General features: G+C 39.9%; 1 protein-coding gene across 4 annotated transcripts in view; it reads left to right on the forward strand.

The window, feature by feature from the left end:
* ESRRG (estrogen related receptor gamma) overlaps positions 1-20,516 on the forward strand; it is a 568,605-nt gene that overhangs the window by 382,949 nt on the left and 165,140 nt on the right. For all 4 annotated transcript variants that reach the window (XM_054507915.2, XM_054507916.1, XM_064593871.1 and 1 more), the window contains one exon: positions 5,186-5,601. In XM_054507915.2, the coding sequence (XP_054363890.1) occupies positions 5,199-5,601 (403 nt within the window). In that variant the 5' untranslated portion in view covers positions 5,186-5,198. The remainder of the gene's footprint in view (positions 1-5,185; positions 5,602-20,516) is intronic.

Genomic DNA, 20,516 nt, shown 5'->3' on the forward strand with positions numbered 1-20,516 from the left:
TTTGCTAAGAAAGCTAAGGACTCTCTTATTTCTCTCTCCTATTTGTAAACTTGCAGATTTGCTGTCTTCAATGTGCTTACCTGAAATTTTTGGATACAAATTGATATAAAGTGTTTGGAATTTATAATGAAGATGGGTACCTTTTGGGGCCCTTAAGGATGACAAGGAAGAAAATAAAATAGTGACTTCTTTAGTTGGCATTTATTTAGCTTATTAAAAGGTGTCTATCCTTGGCATGGGTATAATAAAAGTTTCAAAAAATCTTGTCTTAGTCTGACAATTAGGAAACCCAAAGAAGACCTGTGCATAATATGTTCCTGAAGAGAATTTCATGCACCATTTTTTTTTAAGTAGGGAAATAAAGTAGCAAATAGTTTTGAGTTTGTATAAAATTTAAAGGATGAAATACAGCTGCTGGAGAACTTATCTGTTGATGAAAAGCATATAATATATATGTGACTGTGGGACATTGTTGTTATGCCAGCATTTAACAAAAGTATTGGCTAAGCTGCTGTGAAATGCAGACCACCTTGGTTGGACATGGACGCATGCACGTGGAAATTCTAACTCAGGGCGATTCATTTAAGGTCGCACATTTACCTGTATCTAGGTAGAGTCTCTGAAAACAATTAAGCTTGATAATTATAATATAAATTGAATATTAACTTACAGATTATCTTCTTCTTTCCCCCTACAGCAACCACTTTAATTGATTCTTATTCTTTCTTTCTCTCTATACATTCACGGATCTAACACAGTTAATTAACTTTCAAAAATTACATTTTGAAATAGTCCAGCAAGTAAGAAGTTGTATTTGCCTGATTGTTAGTATCTAACACCAAAGGTAAATTTTACCCTTGCTGGCTCTTGAGCCAAGCTAGGAAGGATGATCATCAGAATTACTGAGACTGTATCTCAAACCTTGCCAAAAATGCCTCTTTATAGAGGACTGGACTCACCCTGGCCTCAGGAAGGCTGTTAAATCCCTCAAATTTTTATTAATTAATTAATTTATTTATTAATTTATTTATAAAAGATTTTATTTATTTATTTGACAGAGAGATATGAGAGCACAAGTAGGCAGAGCGGCAGGCAGAGGGAGAGGGACAGGGAGAAGCAGGCTCTCCGCAGAGCAGGGAGCCCAAGATGGGGCTCTATCCCAGGACCCCAGGATCATGACCTGAGCTGAAGGCAACCGCTTAACCGACTGAGCCACGCAGGCACCCAAATCCCTCAGATTTAGTTTCTTATACAGAAACAAACTGTGGGTTTCGACATAGCTGTTTCTCCCTCCAGTTTTTTCTCAGGGTGTTTCCTCCGAAGTTTTTTGGAAAGTCTCTTGTCTTGCTCCCTTGTGCTTCTCATCATTTCTCTTCAAATAATAAAATAAAAGCAAATGTACTGAGGCTTTAAAATAAATATTTCCCATATTTTTCTACACATATTATTTCTATTCGTAATTCTTAACTAGATTTGTATTAATCCAGTGTGACCTAAAATTTCTGCATTAACAGCACAATGTAGAATTGGGCTTATTCTCTTTGGCTACAGATAAAGCCATCATCTTGAAAATGGCTCTTTCTGACAAAAAGGTGTTCTTTTGAAATAAAGTCTTATTCACTATTTTCCTCTTAGAGTTAATGTGAATTTTAGTGCCTCTAATTTTAGATTGAAGTGAAGTCTAGAATAAAACCCACCAGCTGACAATTGAATTTATAGATAGTTGTGAATATTTCAGGCTTGAATAATAGAGCTGTAGAATTTCAGAGACAGAGAGGAAGAGAATTAAGCCCCGCTGTAGTTTTAGGGTATAATGTAATGGTGTCTAGGAAGTGTTCAGTGTAATGAGCTAAGTAGTAATTAGGAGACAACTGTATTCTTTCAGAGATTTCTGTTTAGGTGTCACTCCTAGCACTGGAGAAGGTGACTCAGCTGGGGCGGACCTGTGGCCGGTGGAGTGGCCACCGCGGTCCCTCTCCATTTATCGGGGTGCTGTGGAGGTTGTAGGTCTCCGTGTGTGGTGTCACTTCTACCCCTGCTTGCTTGGCTTTTTTTAAAAAAAATTCTCTGTTGGCTTCATGACATTTCTGCACTGGACTTTGGCATCGGACCTGAGTTCCAATCCTGACATTCCCACGTACTCACTCTATGACTTTCAGGACATTGTGTGACATCTGAGGCTCCATTTCCTGAAGAGGAATGCCTCCCTCACAAGGTTGTCTTGAGGTTTAAATGAGGTAATATGAGTAGAGTGCTCAGGTCAGTGCCTGCCACACAGTAAGTGACAAATGGCAACTCTGAGTGTTCCTATTTCCACTTGGCAAAAGGTATTAATTAAGGAAGCAGCTCATTGTCTGAAAAGAAACACATATAACCTACAGCACAAATCCAGTTTGCTCAGTTTCTTTTACAGCTACACTGGCCAGACCTTGTGTAGAAGATAGTGACACTTTCCAGAGACTTCCCCAACAACTTCACTTCCTAACGTCCTTGCTTCCGTGAAGGCTATTGCAAAGTCACGGATTGAGATTTTGGAGGAGACAGCTGGCTGCAGACTCCCTATTTTTCAGGGACTTTAACAACGTGCATTTGACACGTAAACATTTGGTGACTTAGCAAATAACCCTTCCATAAACAGGAAAGCAATTCCTGGCCTTGTTTCTTAATCAAGAGTTCTGCCAACTGTAGAGGTCCATGAGGAAAAGCCCGAGGGAAAGAAAATTGGGATGAAATTGACCACAGATGATACAAGAAAAGAGAGAGGGGGGAAAGAGGGCCTGGAGAAGACGTGGTATGTTTTGTGATCAAGCCACTCTCCTCTGGAAAAAGGAAAAAAAAAAAAAAAAGAAATGGTGCCTTGAGGGCAGATGGTGAAAGAGTTAATTGTCATAGCTGTGAGAAATTCAGTGCCAGAGAGAGGAAAGGGGAGCAACCATGTTTTAGTACCCTAATAACTTCTAACTCTAGTCCAAGATCATAATGTATGTGCGAGCAGTCCAGTAATTATAAGGTAATAAGTGAAGTGGTGGGGTAAGTGCTCTAAATTAAAAGGAATTCGCAGGGCTGCTGTAAGTCAGTGCCGACCCGCTTTCTTTCAAACGTTGACTGGAGGAAAAGTGCTTAGCCCAGAGTGCAAGCAGGGAGACAGGGAGAGCGATCTATTAATTACAGCGCTCATTAACAGTGACGGGTACAAGGCAGCAGATGCAGAGGGGAGAGGACACCGTAGTTCAGGCTGGCGAGGGGGATAGTTTTTCTCTCGCTAGCTCTTGAGGAAAGGACAACACAAGTGGGTGGGCGAAAGCGAGAAGATATTTTTGTGGATTTCTTCTTCCTGTTTGCACTCTTCACATCCTGATACCGTTTTACTTTAGAAAGCAGAACAAAATTCCCAAGGTGCAGTGTACTTGTTAAGAGGCAAATTTTTGCTCTTGATGCTTTGCTTTTGAGACAGCCTTCTTGGAACAATTCAGTGAACTTCCCCAATAGGAAATTTTTATTTACTTATTTATTTTTTCTTTAAAGGAACAGGATAGTGGGGGGAGGGGGACCTGGAGGAGAACATGAAATTTGGGCAATGATAAAATATCATTAGATTTATAGTGGTGGAGATAATTGCATCCCTTTGGTTATATTGTGACTACTCCCCCAAATTCTAGTGAATGACCATTACCCCTGTGGGATTCCTATAAATCAACTTTCCACTGGGAAGCAATTAGCTAAGTCCCTTTCTCAACTGTCACCTCTTGTTTCTATAGCAGGCTCTCAGAATGTTCTTAGAGACTTTGCTAAAAGGGGTTTTGCACTATGGCTAATCGGAAAGAAAATAGGACCAATTATATCTTTTCATCTAATTACCTTTTCAGAAATTTAATCACTCATAGGTCCAACAAAGAAAGAGGGCAGTATGTTTCTTCTAGATAAGAGAGATAGTTTGTCAGATTAGATGCCTCATCATATTTCCTTTTAGGAGGTTTGATATTAAAAGACTAGACGAAAGGGGGGAAGGGACCATCACAAATCTCATTTTTTTAAAGATTTTTATTTATTTATTTGACAGAGAGAGAGAGAGAGAGAGAGAGAGAGAGAGCGGCAGGCAGAGGGAGAGTGAGAAGCAGGCTCCCCACTGAGCAGGGAGCCCGATGCGGGGCTTGATCCCAGGAGCCTGGGTCATGACCTGAGCTGAAGGCAGACGGTTAACGACTGAGGCACCCAGGCGTCCCTACAAATCTCATTTTTCATGACAAAATGTGATACATTCCTAGTTTGCTGAATATAATACAAAGTGTCAGATTTATGGACTTACAGGTATACTGAAGGCTCAAATGGCTTTTCCTGATTCGTCTCTTAAACAATGGCAAATCACACGTGCAGGCATACGCACATATGTATTAATCAGTGTTGGTGATCGTTTCACTAAGTTTTGTGGGCTCTAGGATATCATCCTTCCATATTGGCTGGAATTTTATACTTGATGTCTTTCTCTATTGCTAAATGGCTATGAAATAGAGCCATTTAAATAAAGAAGCAAAGTGATTGAGGATATATTCCCTATGTGTCCTAGTCAGATCAATAAAAGACACAGTTATGCTTATGGAAGCGTGTTGACAAACAGTAATTACAGAGCTGAGGAATCATCTGTTCAGTCTTGGAAATAAAAGTTGGATTCTGCTTGCAATAAAATGATGGCAGCATCAGAACGTGGAAGGGAAGAGTAGAGTGAGGATAGATCCAATTTTGGAAATGATACGGACTTTTAAATCACTCCTCTTCCATGGGTAAATTTAGAATCTAGAGTGTTGATTTAGCTATTGACAGTGGTTCTCCAGGAGAAAGGTAAAAATAAAAGGAATTGGACCCATTAGAGGTTTTGTTTATGGCCTGTCTGGGCACTTTGATGTAACCCTGTCATGCCCTTATGCTGATTACCTTCTTGTAGAACAAGAGATATTGAGTAGAGAATGAATGATGTGTACTCCCAGCTCTTAGGCAGGGCTCTTAAAGAGCAATGTCTTTAACATATGAATTCTTCTGGTTTTTTTTTTTCCACCTTTCATCCTTCCCTTTGACTTCCTCTTTTTTTTTTTTTTTTTAATCTTCTCTTTCTTTCTACCTCTTTTGGTCTCCGGGTTTGACCCTTTCTCCTTTTTTTCTCTCTCTCCTTTTGTATCTCCCTACATCTCAGGCTTCTCTGCAGAATGTCAAACAAAGATCGACACATTGATTCCAGCTGTTCGTCCTTCATCAAGACGGAACCCTCCAGCCCGGCCTCCCTGACGGACAGCATCAACCACCACAGCCCAGGTGGCTCTTCGGACGCCAGTGGGAGCTACAGTTCAACCATGAATGGCCACCAGAACGGACTTGACTCGCCACCTCTCTACCCTTCTGCTCCTATCCTAGGAGGTAGTGGGCCTGTCAGGAAACTGTATGATGACTGCTCCAGCACCATTGTCGAGGACCCCCAGACCAAGTGTGAATACATGCTCAACTCGATGCCCAAGAGGCTGTGTTTGGTGTGTGGCGACATCGCTTCTGGGTACCACTATGGGGTAGCATCCTGCGAAGCCTGCAAGGCATTCTTCAAGAGGACGATTCAAGGTTAGTGTTGCGCCTGGGAATCCCCTGCCCTCTTCCAGCCTCACGTGATGGTTGGCTAGTTGATTTTCCTTAGTTCTTATCCTTGTTAATCAAGTTGTACAGTCTTAATTCTGTCTTGAGTACAAAGTAGAAATAGGTTACAAGAGCTTGTGGAGGAATTATAGAGTAAACTCTCCCAGATAGGCCTCCTATCAGTTCTGCTTTCACCATTAAACTCTAACGATGAAATGATATTGAGCTTTGGGTTAAGAAAAGCACCTCTGTTATCAGAGCAACGTGGGTCTGGATAGCAGCTACACAGCTACACACTGGATCAGTAGTATTTTTGCCTCTTTGGTTCTTCTTGCAGATGCGTGGAAATAATAAATAATTTAGAGCAGTGGTTTTGAAACTTGAGCGTGCATCAAAATCACCTTGCGATCCTGTTAAAATGCAGATCACTGGGCCCTACCCCCAGAGATTCTCACTCATCACATCTGGAGTAGAAGCCCAAGAATTTACATACGTATTTTTTAAAGTATTTATTTATTTACGATTTTATTTATTTATTTAAATAAATAAAGAGAGGGAACACAAGCAGGGGGAGTGGGAGAGGGAGAAGCAGGCTTCCCGCTGAGCAGGGAGCCTGATGCAGGGCTCAAAGCGCAGAAGGCCGAAGGCAGACGCTTAACGACTGAGCCACCCAGGCGCCCCAAGAATTTATATTTGTACCAAATTGCCAGGTGATGCTGATATTGCTGGTCCAGAGACCATGCTTTTAGAACCACTACTCTAAACAAATTTAATTGTCTACTACCTTCCTTCTTTCTCTGTGGTTGGATATACTTCTCTCACCTTTTTAATGAATTTGTAAAAATGTCTTCCAAATTATTCCTAATTATAGAATATACCTGCAACATATATAACATATACCCAAACCCTTACGGATTTTCAGATTTATAAATAACAATATAAATGTAGAAAAAATGTGGCCGAAATTTATATGTGTTCCTTTCAGCTAGCAATCCACAAACACAGAGCTCCACTCATGTTAAACGCTATAGATCTATAGACTCACAGGAAATTATAATTTTTACTTGTGTAGATCCTGTATGATACACTTTTGGAGAATATAGGGAAAGGAAAGAATAATTGCTTATTGAGGATCCTCAGGTCATCAGTGATTCTATTCTCAGTGGTTTACAAAATGTTTTCTTCTTAACAAGCACTTTTGGATACATGTGTGTTTTCCCACATATCAGTGGTTCTCATCCTTGCCAGCTCATCACCTGGAGACTGAAAAAATATTGATACCAGGGCTCCTACCCCCAATTCCTAGTTAATTGGCTTTGGGTGTGGCCAGGGCAGGGTGGGAGTGGAGTTTTGAAAGCTTCCTACTTAATGCTTCTGTAAAGCCAAGGTTAAAAATCACTGCCTTCTACGGTGCTGTGTTCTGTGAATAAAGTATTTCTTGGGGCGCCTGGGTGGCTCAGTTGGTTAAGCGACTGCCTTCGGCTCAGGTCATGATCCTGGAGTCCCGGGATCGAGTCCCGCATCGGGCTCCCTGCTCAGCAGGGGGTCTGCTTCTCCCTCTGACCCTCTTCCCTCTCGTGCTCTCTGTCTCTCATTCTCTCTCTCAAATAAATAAATAAAATCTTAAAAAAAAAAAAAGTATTTCTCAAAGTATGCGCCAGTGAACCAGCGGTTTCAGTATCACCTGGGAATTTATTAAAAATGCAAATTCCCAGGCTCCATCCCAGATTACCTCGATAGAATCTCTGGGGGTGAGCCCAGCAATCTGTGTGTACCCCCCCAGGTGATTCTGATGTTCCCCCAGATTTGAGGACCACTGCTGTATATCCCATGTTGCTGCTGATTTACCACTCATGCCTGACCATTGTCCTCTAACGGTCCCTTCTTGGATGTAACTGAAATCAGTTTAGTAACTTTATTATGTACTGATTTTTAAAGTGCACATGAGATTATGTTTGTTAAATTCTGATCCTTCTAAATGTTTTAACAAAAGGTGATTATGAAACCCTTTATGTGTACATAGAGTAATCTCCCACTTTTTTTTTTTTAAGAGCAGCTGGGAGGGCAAGTCTTCTCCATTAGCTGCACTGAAGATTTCACTTACTGTTCTTAGTGGAATGTGTTGTACCGTCTCCCATTTGCTTTTGCGTTGTCTGTGACATCGCTTCCTTGATTTGTGGCTGATGAAGGCACACTTAAAGAGCTTACTTAAGGGGCACCGGTTTTCAAGACATCGTTACTCTTACAAAATTGAGTGGATATTTAAGCCTAACTTTTTCATAGCCTTTAAGAATTTTAACTGACGAACACAAGCCAAGTTAGTATGAAGTACATATGAATTACCTAAATATTTTAATGGCTCTATCTTCATATTTTATGGCTCACCATTGCCATATTTTATTAGCATTTTCTTAGAAAAATCCTTCATCCACTGGATCTTTCGTTTCTTTTTTCTCAGCTGTAAGTTGAAGGCATTAATACCTACCTCATGGAGTGTTTAAGGGTAAAATGAAATGTGAAATCATAGGTAGAGTGAGTGAATAAAAACAATGGTGGTCAATCTGCGGAGCTTCCTTACATTCTTGGGCATTTGAGAAATATCTTCAGCCTGTTTACTAACATTGTAAAACTTGAGAATGAAAACACCTTTCAAATTTTGGGGTTCTTACTAGCTGTCATCCAAAGGTATTAGAATACTTTTGTTAAAGAGTATCTAAGGGCGCCTGGGTGGCTCAGTCGGTTAAGCGACTGCCTTCGGCTCAGGTCATGATCCTGGAGTCCCTGGATCGAGTCCCGCATCGGGCTCCCTGCTCGGCAGGGAGTCTGCTTCTCCCTCTGGCCCTCCCCCCTCTCATGTGCTCTCTCTCATTCTCTCTCTCAAATAAATAAATAAAATCTTTAAAAAAAAAAAGAGTATCTAAAATTCAAACTGTTAGTAATTCAATTTTGTTTATTCAGTTTATACAGCTCTGGCATTAACTACACGAAGAAAGCTAATATTTTGGGATAAACTAACAAATGCTGTGTATGCTGATATAAGCAAGAGATTCTCACTATGAAAACCACTCCCCTTTACTCAACAAATATTTATTGAGAACCTACTGTGAGCCAGACATGAGGGTGCTGTCTGGAGCTGCATCTTACCAACATTTTATTAAAGCTTTGTTCTCAAACATTTGTGCATTGAGGTGAATTCCCCTACATACATCTCCTGTCTTGAGGGAATACCAAATTTTTAGGATGGTGGCGGGGGGTGCGGGGGCAGTGGTTAAACTCCTTGGTCCCTGTTTCCAAAGATAGAACAACTATGAAACAGTTTCTTGGCAGTTTTTTTTTTTAATCATATAGCTTAGATATTAATAGCTATGCAATAGTTATTTACTGAGCAGTAACTGGAATAGAGCAATTGGAATTCTATGCCTGATTATTCCTTAGGATGCTGAAATGCTACCAAAAGCTTAACAGAACAAAGCACAGGGTGATTCTTGGCATTGATGTATAATGCTCAGTTTTACTCCATATTGGAGAGAGCAACTTTCAAGGATTTTGAGCAGGAGACAGAGATGTCACTGTCCAGATTAGCACTCTGGACCTGCCCACCTGGCTGTGTTTGTAGCTGGCAGCTGGGCAGCACTCAGTAAGGCTACCCCGCTAGCTACATCAGCAGGCATCACACCGTGGTGCTCACTTAGCCCCAAAAAGGCAGTGAGGCAAATAAAGGGATTAAATTGTGAAAGTATAATGTAATAATTAGGGTGGTAATTGTAAGGAAGACTGGAACAGCCCCTCCTTTTTGCAGCGAAGTACGATAGCGATTGAACTCCAAAGATACTGAAAGTGGCCCGAAATCTCTTGTATCATCATAGATTCTTATTCTGATGCTGAAGGGACCTGGAGTCTGTTCTCATGCCTTGAGGCAGCAGTGCAGCCAAACTCTCCTTGACAGATAGTAGTCTCTCCCTTCCCTCCCCTACAGCTCTTCGGGGAATGAGAAGAGATTATGCAATTCCCCTTAAGAACAAGTCTTTCTCCGGTTCACAACCCTTAAGATCCAGACATTATGTAAGTGTGGCTTCTGCCTCACCAGCATCTGCTGGTGCTCTTGTTGATGACTGAGTGACCTGTGCATCCAAAGGCATATTCATGGGGAATATTGCCTCTTTAGACTCTTTATTTCCTGTTAATAATAATTTATTTTTAAGATTGATTATGCAATATATAATGAATATCAATTATAAAAGTTGGGCAAAATACTTCTTAAATTTAGAGCCAAAAGAACATAGATCCAGAGCACATCTTAAGAAGGGTAATGAGGGGTGCCTGGATGGCTTAGTCGGTTGAGCGTCCGACTCTTGGTTTCTGCTCAGATTGTGGTCTCAGGGTCATGAGACTGAGCCCATCGGGCTCCATGCCCAGCAGGGAGTCTTCTTGAGATTCTCTCTCTCCCTTTCTCCTTCTGCCCCTCCCTGCCCTGTGTGCTCTCTCTCTCTAAAAAAAAATAAGTAATGAGAATTGTTCTTTTCATAGATGAATTTGGTATTCCAATTGTGAAAGGCAATTAATCATAAATTTCAGTGAAGGCCAACCAGAAAGGCATATTTTATTTATTGACTGTTTCCAAGTTATCATTGGAAAACTATTGAATTAGGTCAGCACTTAGGGAAAATTCAGGGTGTTTTTGTTTTGTTTTTTCTGCTGACCAAAAAACTTTTTAGAAGACTTTGACAGTCCTATCATCTGACAGGGTTAGAAGGGCACCGGTGACTTCATTGCCACTTTCTAGGTTTTTTACTCTGTGTGTGATGTCAGTATTCTGATTTCTTTCTTATTCCAGTGTTAGTCCCAATTCATAAATGAGTGGGAAATTTTTTGTGTGTGCACCTTCTCATTAAGAGTTTTCCCCGGACTCTAGTGAAGGAAGCAAGAGCAGGAAAATATCTTTATATGCTCCCCTCAGAATGTCAATACATAGTTCATCATTTAACATACAAAATAGTAGCTCCCTCTATTTCTCCATTAGAGTATGGAAAATAAATATTTATATATATATTCGTATGGCTGACATAGCCATTTCAGCTGCTCATTTCTGTGCGAGAGAGGCATTTTATTTTGCCCCCACTTTTATGAAGAGGAAATTATATATTTAAAAAATATGGTTTTGGGGCGCCTGGGTGACTCAGTCATTAAGTGTCTGCCTTCGGCTCAGGTCATGATCCCAGGGTCCTGGGATCGAGCCCTGCATCGGGCTCCCTTCTTCCCCGGGGAAGCCTGCTTCTCCCTCTCCCACTCTCCCTGCTTGTGTTCCCTCTCTTGCTGTGTCTCTCTCTGTCAAATAAATAAATAAATTTTCCCCATGGAGCAGGGAGCCCGATGCGGGGCTCGATCCCAGGACCCTGGGATCATGACCTGAGCCAAAGGCAGATGCTTAATGACTGAGTCACCCAGACGCCCCAAATAAATAAAATCTTAAAAAAATAAAAAATAGGGTTTGGCTTTTTTTTTTTTTTTTTAAGATATCCATTATAGCATAGGTTTTGGGTTCATATAAAACCATGCCTAAGTCTCAGCCCCTTAGAGCTGAGAGACCTTAATATCACTGTGCCTCTGTTTCTCAAGTGGGAATGTCCATCAGAGTACCTGGCCCATACTAAGTGCTCAATAAATTATTAACTTCGACTGCTATTGGCAATATGACCAGGATACTCAAGCACTGGGTGGTTCAGATATTCCAGCACAGGGGTGTCCTTGATGCTAAACTAGGATGTGTAGTCTTCCTCAGATCACAGTTGTCCACCTTATGCTGTGATAATTAACCCTTTCTCCCTGCAGCCATTCTTCATAATAGTGCCCTTTTAGGTGGCATTTAGGTGGGCCGACTGGAAATTCAATTAGTTTTATATAGTTTTTTGGTGATCAATTAGCTTTTTTTTTTTTTTTTCCTGTGGCCATGCATGGGAAGCTGGGTAAATCAGAACAGGAGCCTGAATTCTAGAACTTGCCTGAAATATCAGATTCCCAGTTAAGCTTTACATGTGGGATTCAGGAATAAAGTAGCAGGACATCCTTGCAGCGTGAGATGTAGGAGTGACCATTATGAGGACTAAGTTCACTCTGGACATTTGTGGGACCTGAGAGAGGAGTACCATGGTCAGCCACATAATGTATTATAATACTTAGAAGTTTATAAATCAAGATAACAAACTGCTAAGGAACATATGTTCTATTCTTTTATTGGACAAACATACCTTCATAATGGCCTAGGAGGTCAGTTCTGCATTTTGAGTTCTTAGACTCATGCGAATTTTGTGTTAGCAAGAGGTAGTAGAAGGAAGATCAGTCCTTAGCCACAATCTACCCCATTTCTCTCTTCCCCTCTACCTCCCATCATGTTCTGTGCATAGTGTGGACATCCTGCTCACATGTCCACAGCCCATTGACCCTTCTAAACAGCTGCCCCTTGACCATGCATGGGCCTCATAATGTGCACACCAGCAGTCCAGTCCAGTCCAGGGCACCTTCCAGAGGATGGACCCAAGGGAGAGGCCCATGCAGGCCTTGGAATGGGGCTTATGGTGATTTGGCCACAGAATTTGAGGGTCCCAGGTATTGGGGATCATGGAGTACAAGGGGGTTGGCTCCAGCAGGTCTTGTCCCCTTAGTCTGTCAAAGGAGCCCTTGAATTGTAAATGACTTCTAAAGACCAGGGCCTTCGGGTGGGGGCTCTTTTTGTCTGAGTCTAAAGGTGACACAGATAAGAGCCTAACTATCACCTGAAACAAGGTGCGTTAAAGATTAGGCATTTGCCTGCTAGCCATCTGGTAACGCTGTGGGCATGGCCTGTGGATCTGATGTGCTGACTTCTTTTCCACACTGCTGACTTTTGCTGAAAGAGGCGGCCTAGTCCTGGAGGATCTTTCCTGGGTGTCACGTTTTCTTTGCCATTATGTGCTATTTTGGTCTTAGAACAGAATATTTGCAACACTGGAGGAAAAAGAAATTTACAAATTGAGTGTCTGAATATCCTATGAAACTTAAAAAGAAAATAATAAAATATTATCTGTTTAACTTAAATAGTATTTAGAGAAAATAATTATCCTAGTTTATAAATGGCTGCTTTAAAACTCTAATATGTTCTAAGATTAAAACTCAAAATACTATGGAAATGTTTAAATTGACTTGACGAATCTCAGGGGTGGTCAGTTTGGATGCAGGATTAAATTAAATATTGATACTAATATTTACAAAAAAAATACTGTATACAGTTCATTTGCTCTAACTCAGAGCTTGCTTTGTTAAAGTGTAATTGACTTTTCCACTTTTTCTTGCATTTGATGGCAGTTTTGTCTGATTTTTAGAAATACATGAATGTTGCCAAATTATAAATGACAGATATGCTATACTCCTGCTATTTTAATTGTTAACATCAGTGTTTATTTTAATAGTAAAATTTAGTATTACGTACTCTCTTTGGTGGTAGAGAGTATGTAGTATGTGAATGGATGTTTTAGGAAACAGCATAGTTTACAGATTCATCTCTTTCAGTTTTGACTTAATGAACCCACTTCTTGGGATAAATGAGTAGTGATGTCTTTTCCCTGGTTTGTTCTGACTTTTAGGAATGGACCTAAACTGTCACCACTCCTGAGGTCTTTGTAGAGCCAGAGAGTAAATATCTTAGTATCAGTGGGTCACATGCCTTCTGTGTCATATACTCTACTTGGCTTTGTTTTATTTTTTAAGCTGTTTAAGAATATAAAAACCACTCTGAGCCTTGGGGCCATACAAAAACATGACTAGGGCTCGATTGGACTGCTGGCAGACCCAAACACCCCAATGTATCTTCCTGGTAGGCAATCTTGACTACCAAGATTTTCATCTGGAGGACTTCTTTAGGCAACTTTGCATGCGTATCATTTGTTTAAACTGGAAGCAAGTTCTTTATCACGATGACCTCGTAAGTGTGTTATCTCAGTTTTCAGAATGTTTTTACTTTTTCAGGGATCAGATTTTTCTAGTCTCTTGTCATTGTTCACTATGTCATATTCATGTGTATTAGCTAGGTAATTGGAAAGCAGAATCAATGTAAATTAAAATAAAGTAACATTTAGGGTGGCTGACAAAAAGTTGGATCTTGGGTCGTATAAAATAAAGGCTGATTATTTTCAGAGATTAAATTGCATGGTTGATCTTTGATCAAAGAAAATAGAGTATTTAACCACCCTCATGATGTTTTTGTCTGAAAAAGATATTAGGAACTCAAGTTTGTGACACGACAATCTCTGGTGTCATTTACATGTTTTTTTAAACTCTTCATTATGTTACTGTATAAAGTCATTTAAAATCGACATATTATTGTAACTGTTGACTCATAAGGAAAGTTTACCAGTTGGGTGACAGTGGCTAAGAACCTGTTCTCTGTAAGGGGTTTTTGCCAATGGCATTCAGGGAGGAGATGAATTTTCAGTGAAACTTTTTATGCTGTGGTAAAATGTCCAACTATAGTTTATATAATTTATATAATCTCAAATTACTGAGATTTATTAATTTGTCGAATTAGGCAGACAAAATTTGCTTTCCTAGCAATTTGCAAAATGAGTGACACTTTCCTACTGTCTATGTTATTTCACAGTGATTGGGAAGAGGTGATAGTATGCATTATATGTTCCTCTGCCAGATTACATTACATTATATTTTTATTTATTTATTTATTTATTTATTTATTTATTTATTTATTTATTTATTTAGAGAGGGAGGGGGTAGGGACAGAGGGAGAGGGAGAGAGAGAATCTCAAGCAGTCTCCATGCCCAGCACCTCAGCCCAGTGCAGGGCTCTATCTCACAACCCTGAGATCATGACCTGAGCTGAAATCAAGTTAGATGCTTAACCGACTGAACCACCCAGGCGCCCCTATTTTTATTCATTTAAAAAAGGACATTTGTAGTAATAGTAGCACCAATTTTTGAAAGTACAATAGTTACAATTAATAGAAGGACAAACTTTTTAGTAATCTTTATTATTTTTTAAAAAGATTTTATTTATTTATTTGCCAGCGAGAGAGAGAAAGAGAGTGCACAAGCAGGGGGAATGGCAGGCAGAGGGAGAAGCAGACTCCCCACTGAGCAAGGAGCCTGATTCCAGGACCCTGAGATCATGACCTCAGCCCAAGGCAGCTGCTTAACCAACTGAGCTACCCAGGTGTCCTGTTTTTTAGTAATCTTTAAAACTTAGCTCTATCTTTATACTTTAACTAAAGTTCTGATGTATCTGTAGCATTAATATATTCTCCTTTGATTCTACTCTGATATGGCCTACATTATAGAATCAGAAAAAATAAGCATGTAATTCTGGATTATCTGTACATACGCATACTTAAGAGGCTATGCTCTCCTTTATTTTTGTAAACTTCCTTTCTTGAATAAACCCTCTGCACTCAGAAAATACAGTCAGTTTCCCATGGTTCACCTGAGCTAATGTCCTCAGAAGTAGCAGCATGGAAGGAAGGGTGCTGATTGTGGCAAGAGGCCAGGGACTCTGTCTGGCTCCAATGGGGCAACATCTCATATGGTGACCCACCTGTGCCACCCAAGCCTGTTCCTGATTCAGTCACCCTCTTATGGGAAGGAAGCATGTGCATTGCCATTTCTTCTAAGGATTCTGTTGGTGAGTAATTTTCTTTTCTTAGCCTGCCCCAGCCTACCACTTGTCAAATCTGAAACGCCTCCCAGCACTCCACACTAACCCTCTTCCTGGCAAGTAACGGTTGAGAAGGGCTTGATGTAGTTTACATGCTCAAGCCTGAGGGACTTCAAGGATCAGTTCCAATTAATCCTTAAAAAATGCCATTTGCTTTCCTGTCTTTTAGCAAGGTAGATTTTTACATTTGTGATGGACTTCTAAGGAAGTGGGATGTGGCTGTGATACTCGGCTTGCAGACTGGTGGATTTTCTTCTGAGGACCTGCCACCCTGGTCACCCTAGTGTTATCTGATGACTATTTAACGAAGGCCTGGAGGTTGTTTTTTGGTTGCTAGATAAACTGCCCCGCAAAGGTATCAGGGCTTCTTTTTCCATTCTGATAGCTTTCATTCTTTCATTCTTCTTCACTTTTGACCCAGAACCAAGCCCTGACAAATAAGGCTGTTCAGAGAAACAACTGATAAATTACCTTGTTAGAATAGCCTTAGTAGCTATAGTAGGAATGATACCCTCTGCTTTATCATTTTCAAAATGCGTGTTTTTATGCCTACGTTAAAGTAATTACATGATAAGATCCTTCCAGTAAACACAGAATTGGTTATGGCTAAATTCAGGTACAGTAAATGACAACGTTCACCCTAAAGGTAGGAAAGAAGGCAAAAAATGAGTGATGAGAGTTCTGTTATTTCAGGTTCCTGTTGTGTTTTGTTGTTGTTGTTGTTGTTTTTTAAGTAGGCTCCATGCCCAGGTTGGAGCCCAATATGGGGCTTGAACTCATGACCCTGAGATCAAGACCTGAGCTGAGATCAAGAGTCGGATGCTTAACCAACTGAGCCACCCAGGCGCCCCTTTCAGGTTCCTACTGATGTGAATGTGGGTCACTTTGGTAATTTATTGTAGAAGCATATGTCTCAATATGATTTTTTCGGCCCCCAGGAAAGGAAACATCAATAACTTGTTTTAAAATTCAAGTTTTAGAGGCTGTGAGGCTGGTTGTGAGGAACGTCAGGGTGGGGTTTCATGGCCTGGGTCAGAACTTTTTTTATTTACTGTTAAAGGGCAGTGGTTCATTTATCTGATATATTACTTGATAAACTTAGATACTATCTTAGATGTGATAAAGTATACACATTGCATTAATTTACTTTCTTTTGAAGTTGTTGATAATGGGATTCAACAATGTGAAGGCCTAGTCATTGGAGCTCACTTAGACTTTTTTTTTTTTTTTAAGATTTTATTCATTTATTTGTCAGAGAGAGAGAGAGCAAAAGCAGGGGGAGCAGCAGGCAGAGGGAGAAGTAGACTCCCTACTGAGCAGGAAGCCCGATGTGGGACTCGATTCCAGGACCCTGGGATCATGACCTGAGCCGAAGGCAGATGCTTAACCAACTGAGCCGCCCAGGTGTCCCTCACTTAGACAATTTTTTAAAAAGTTTCATGTAAAAGCAAAATTAGGTAAAAGATGCTGGCAAAGTATTATAGTTGACACTAAAAGTTTAAATGTTTACATTTAAAAGAAATGATGTTTAAATATTTATTTCTTTTAATATTTATTTTAGTGGTAAAAATCACATAACATAAAATACACATACCAAAAAATGCACATGACATAAACACAGAACATAAAAATTTCCATCTTAACTATTTTTAAGTGTACAGTATATTAGTGTTAACTATATGCACATTATTGTGCACCAGATCTTTAAAACTTTTTTATCTTGCAAACCTGAAACTCTACGCCAAATAACTCCCCATTTCCTTCTCCCTCAGCCTCTGGGAACCATTTTTGTACTTTTGATGAGTTTGACCCACTTTGACCTCCCATATTCGAGTAATGTAGTGTTTGTCTTTTTGTGATTGGCTTATTTCAGTTAGCAAAATGTCCAGGTTATCCATGTTGTAATATATGACAGGATTTCCTTCTTTTTTAAAGCTGAATCATATCCCATTATAAGTCTATACCAAACTTGCTTTATCCATTCATCCATCAAAAGACAGTAGGTTGTTACCGCCTCTCAGCTATTGTGAATAATGCTGTAGTGAACATGGGTGTAGGAATAGCTCTTTGAGATCCTGTTTTCAATTTCTTGGATATATACCCAGAAGTGGAATTGCTGGATCATATGGTAATTCTGCTTTTAATTTTTTGAGGAACCTTCATACTGACTGGCTTTCTGTAATGGCGGCATCATTTTACTTTCCCAGTGACAGCGCACAATGGTTTCAATTTCTCTGTGTCCTTTTGGGCACTTGTTATTTCCTTCTTTTTTTCTTTTTTTTGAGAGTGGCCATCCTAATGAATGTGAAGGTGAATGTTTAAACATTTTTGAGGGGTATCAAATAACTCCCTGAATTTGAAGTTCTAATCTTTTACCTCGTTAGGCTGTCCATAAATAATTACATATGTGGACAATGTAAATAGTTGTTTTCAGCCTCTTGGGTTGCATACCATGCCTTTACCAATAATAATAGATGAGGAATTCATTAGTTTGTCATAATAATAATGACTGTATCAGTTTTTTGCACTGTGCCATACATTGTTCTAAGTGATTTACATTGATTGTCCTATTTAATTCTTCCATTATCCTGAGGAAGTAGATGCTACTATTACAGTATTCTTAGAGTATCTTATTTATATATATATGTGGAACTTGAGGCACAGAGAAGTAATGGGCCAAACCCAATTGGGTCTCAGGCAACCTAAACCCAGAGCCTGTGCTCTTTACCTCTCAATACCCTGACTTGCATATTTTTTAAAGCTTTTAAAGCATTGAATAATTTTAGACTGAATTTTTCTTGAGAGATTTTAGCCCATGGGCAAAATTTTCCATTAAGTTGATAAAATAAAATAAAAATGGGGAATTAAGAATATTCCCAAAGTTATGATTAGATAATATTGAAGGCTTTTTAAAAAAGGAGACAGAAGTAAGCCTTAAAAAGATCTATTTTTTCTTTTTATAATTCATTTTTAGAACCCCCCTGTATATGAAGTGTGAGAGTTCAATTCTTCAGTACCATCATATCTATTATCTCAGTTCCCTGGATTTTTATCTTCTGACACTCATTTCACTGCTGGATTTTTAGTTGTTAGTTTTAGATTGATCCCCAAATGTACCTCCACAACCACCAGTGATAACACCTCCCTGACTCTTTAATTCTTGAGTTTAGAAGGAAAGAGGCTTATTTCTTCTCGTTTTGATGTGACGGTGATTAACCACTTGCATAAACTTTGTGACTGCAACAGAGGGCAACTCTTTCTTTTTTATGATGAGTAGTAGTCAGAAGAAGGGGGGGCAGGATTATATGAATGGATCTGTATTTTTAAAGAAAAAACTATATTCTTTGGGATTAAATCTTGTTTTATTTTATTTTATTTTATTTTTTTATTATTATGTTATGTTAATCACCGAATATTACATCATTAGTTTTTGATGTAGTGTTCCATGATTCATTGTTAAATCTTGTTTTATTTTGGTTTGAACAAAAAGAAACAACCATATTCTACTATACTTTTTAATAAAGGCATAGCTGAGGGGGGCCTGGGTGGCTCAGTTGGGTAAGCATCTGACTCGATTTCGGCTCAGGTCATGGATCCCAGTGTTGTGAGATCGAGCCCCATGTCAGCACCCTGCTGGGTATGGAGCCTGCTTGGGATTCTCTCCCTCTCCCTCTGCCCCCCCAAATTAATTAATTAGTTAATTAATTAAAAAAAGGTACAGCCAAGTAATAATACAAAAAGGAAAGAGGAGGATTTAGTACACAGGAATTTTTGATTAATTTAGAATTTAGAGCTTGAAATCTGAATGTACCTTTACAGTGAATCTGAAAGCAGAGCCAAGTCTACTTTCTGATATTCATTTTTCAGTGCAAACTATTAACATAGTTTTCATTTGAAGAAGATCAGAGACAAGTACAGGAATCTTCAAAGGAATGAATCTAGCCCAAGATTTTGTCCTTGATTGCACCTTTCCTTTTCCTTTTGCCTCTAAAGCATCTTCACTACTCCCAAGGTACCTCCTTGCTTCTGGAACGCCCTCACTGTCCCCCAGAGTCTTCAGATCATATTTTATATGGAGAACAATTTCAAATTTTATAGATATTTAAAGCGAAAGCCCTCCATTTGTTCTTCTGGAATATTACCAATTTACTAAGATTTCTTTTGTAATGTTTGTAACTAACTTGTAGGAAGCTACTTTACAGGATTGTAAGTAAGAAAGGAAATAATGGGTAGACTGTAAAGTATTTTGTATCATTGCAGCCTTTTGTCCATATGTTTTTAGACCAGAGATCCCTAAACCAAGGCCCAGGGCCAGAATCATTTTGCTAAAGAAAGTTTGGAACCCAGTCATGCCCTTTCTTGTGTTGTCAGTGGTTGCTTTTATGCTTCTACCAGATTGCTGGGGAGTCACAGTAGAGACTGAATGGCCTTTGAAGCTGAAATATTTAACTATCTGGGCCTTTAAGGAAAAAACTTGTCCGCCCCTGCTGTTCCGTGAAGGAGTGAGAGCTAAGCAAGTATTCCCTTGGAGGAGGCATCCCCTGCCCTACCTCTCCTGGACCATCAGCACACAGGAAGACACCCCCCACCCCCCACTAGGTTTCCTTCTATGCTCTTCCTCCCAGAGGAAATGCCAGGCACTTCTCTGCAGTCCCTATCATAGCGGGCAGTCAAGTGCGGGGGTTTTGTTTCAGAGAGGAAAATCTTTAGGCACCAAAACAGCAAGTTGGGAACTTTCGTGGTTCTCACCTGGTGTTCCTTGTTTTACTCTGCATCCAGTTAGCAGTCCCGTCTGAGCTCCCTGACCCTTGGGGTAATTAGTGGTTATGGTCTTTTGAATATTTGTTTGCTTGTACTTCTTATAATGTGCCTGTGATGTGGACATCAATCAGGTCTATGCCTTTTGGCTTCCTTGCACCAGGCGGGAAGAGATTCTCTGCCTCGCATTTCCTTATTTCTGCACTGAGCACTAGCTCCTGGCCACTTATAGAGCCCCTTTAGCTCTTCTGCTTCCTGAATCCCTTCCCTAGTATAATTATAATGTTGTAATTCTTGTTGAGAATCAATGCACCTTCTGTGTCAGGCACTCTGCTCAGCACCTTGAATACATGATCTCATTTGATTTTCACAGCAATGCCATAAAAGTATCCATTGGTGTGACCCATTACCATTTCATTCCTGAAGAAGGAAACGCTTGCCCTGACTCCTG

This window comes from Mirounga angustirostris, unplaced genomic scaffold (genome assembly GCF_029215605.1).
Source record: "Mirounga angustirostris isolate CCGP_5_RB_7025 unplaced genomic scaffold, mMirAng1.0.hap1 SCAF_6, whole genome shotgun sequence".
NCBI lineage: Eukaryota > Metazoa > Chordata > Mammalia > Carnivora > Phocidae > Mirounga > Mirounga angustirostris.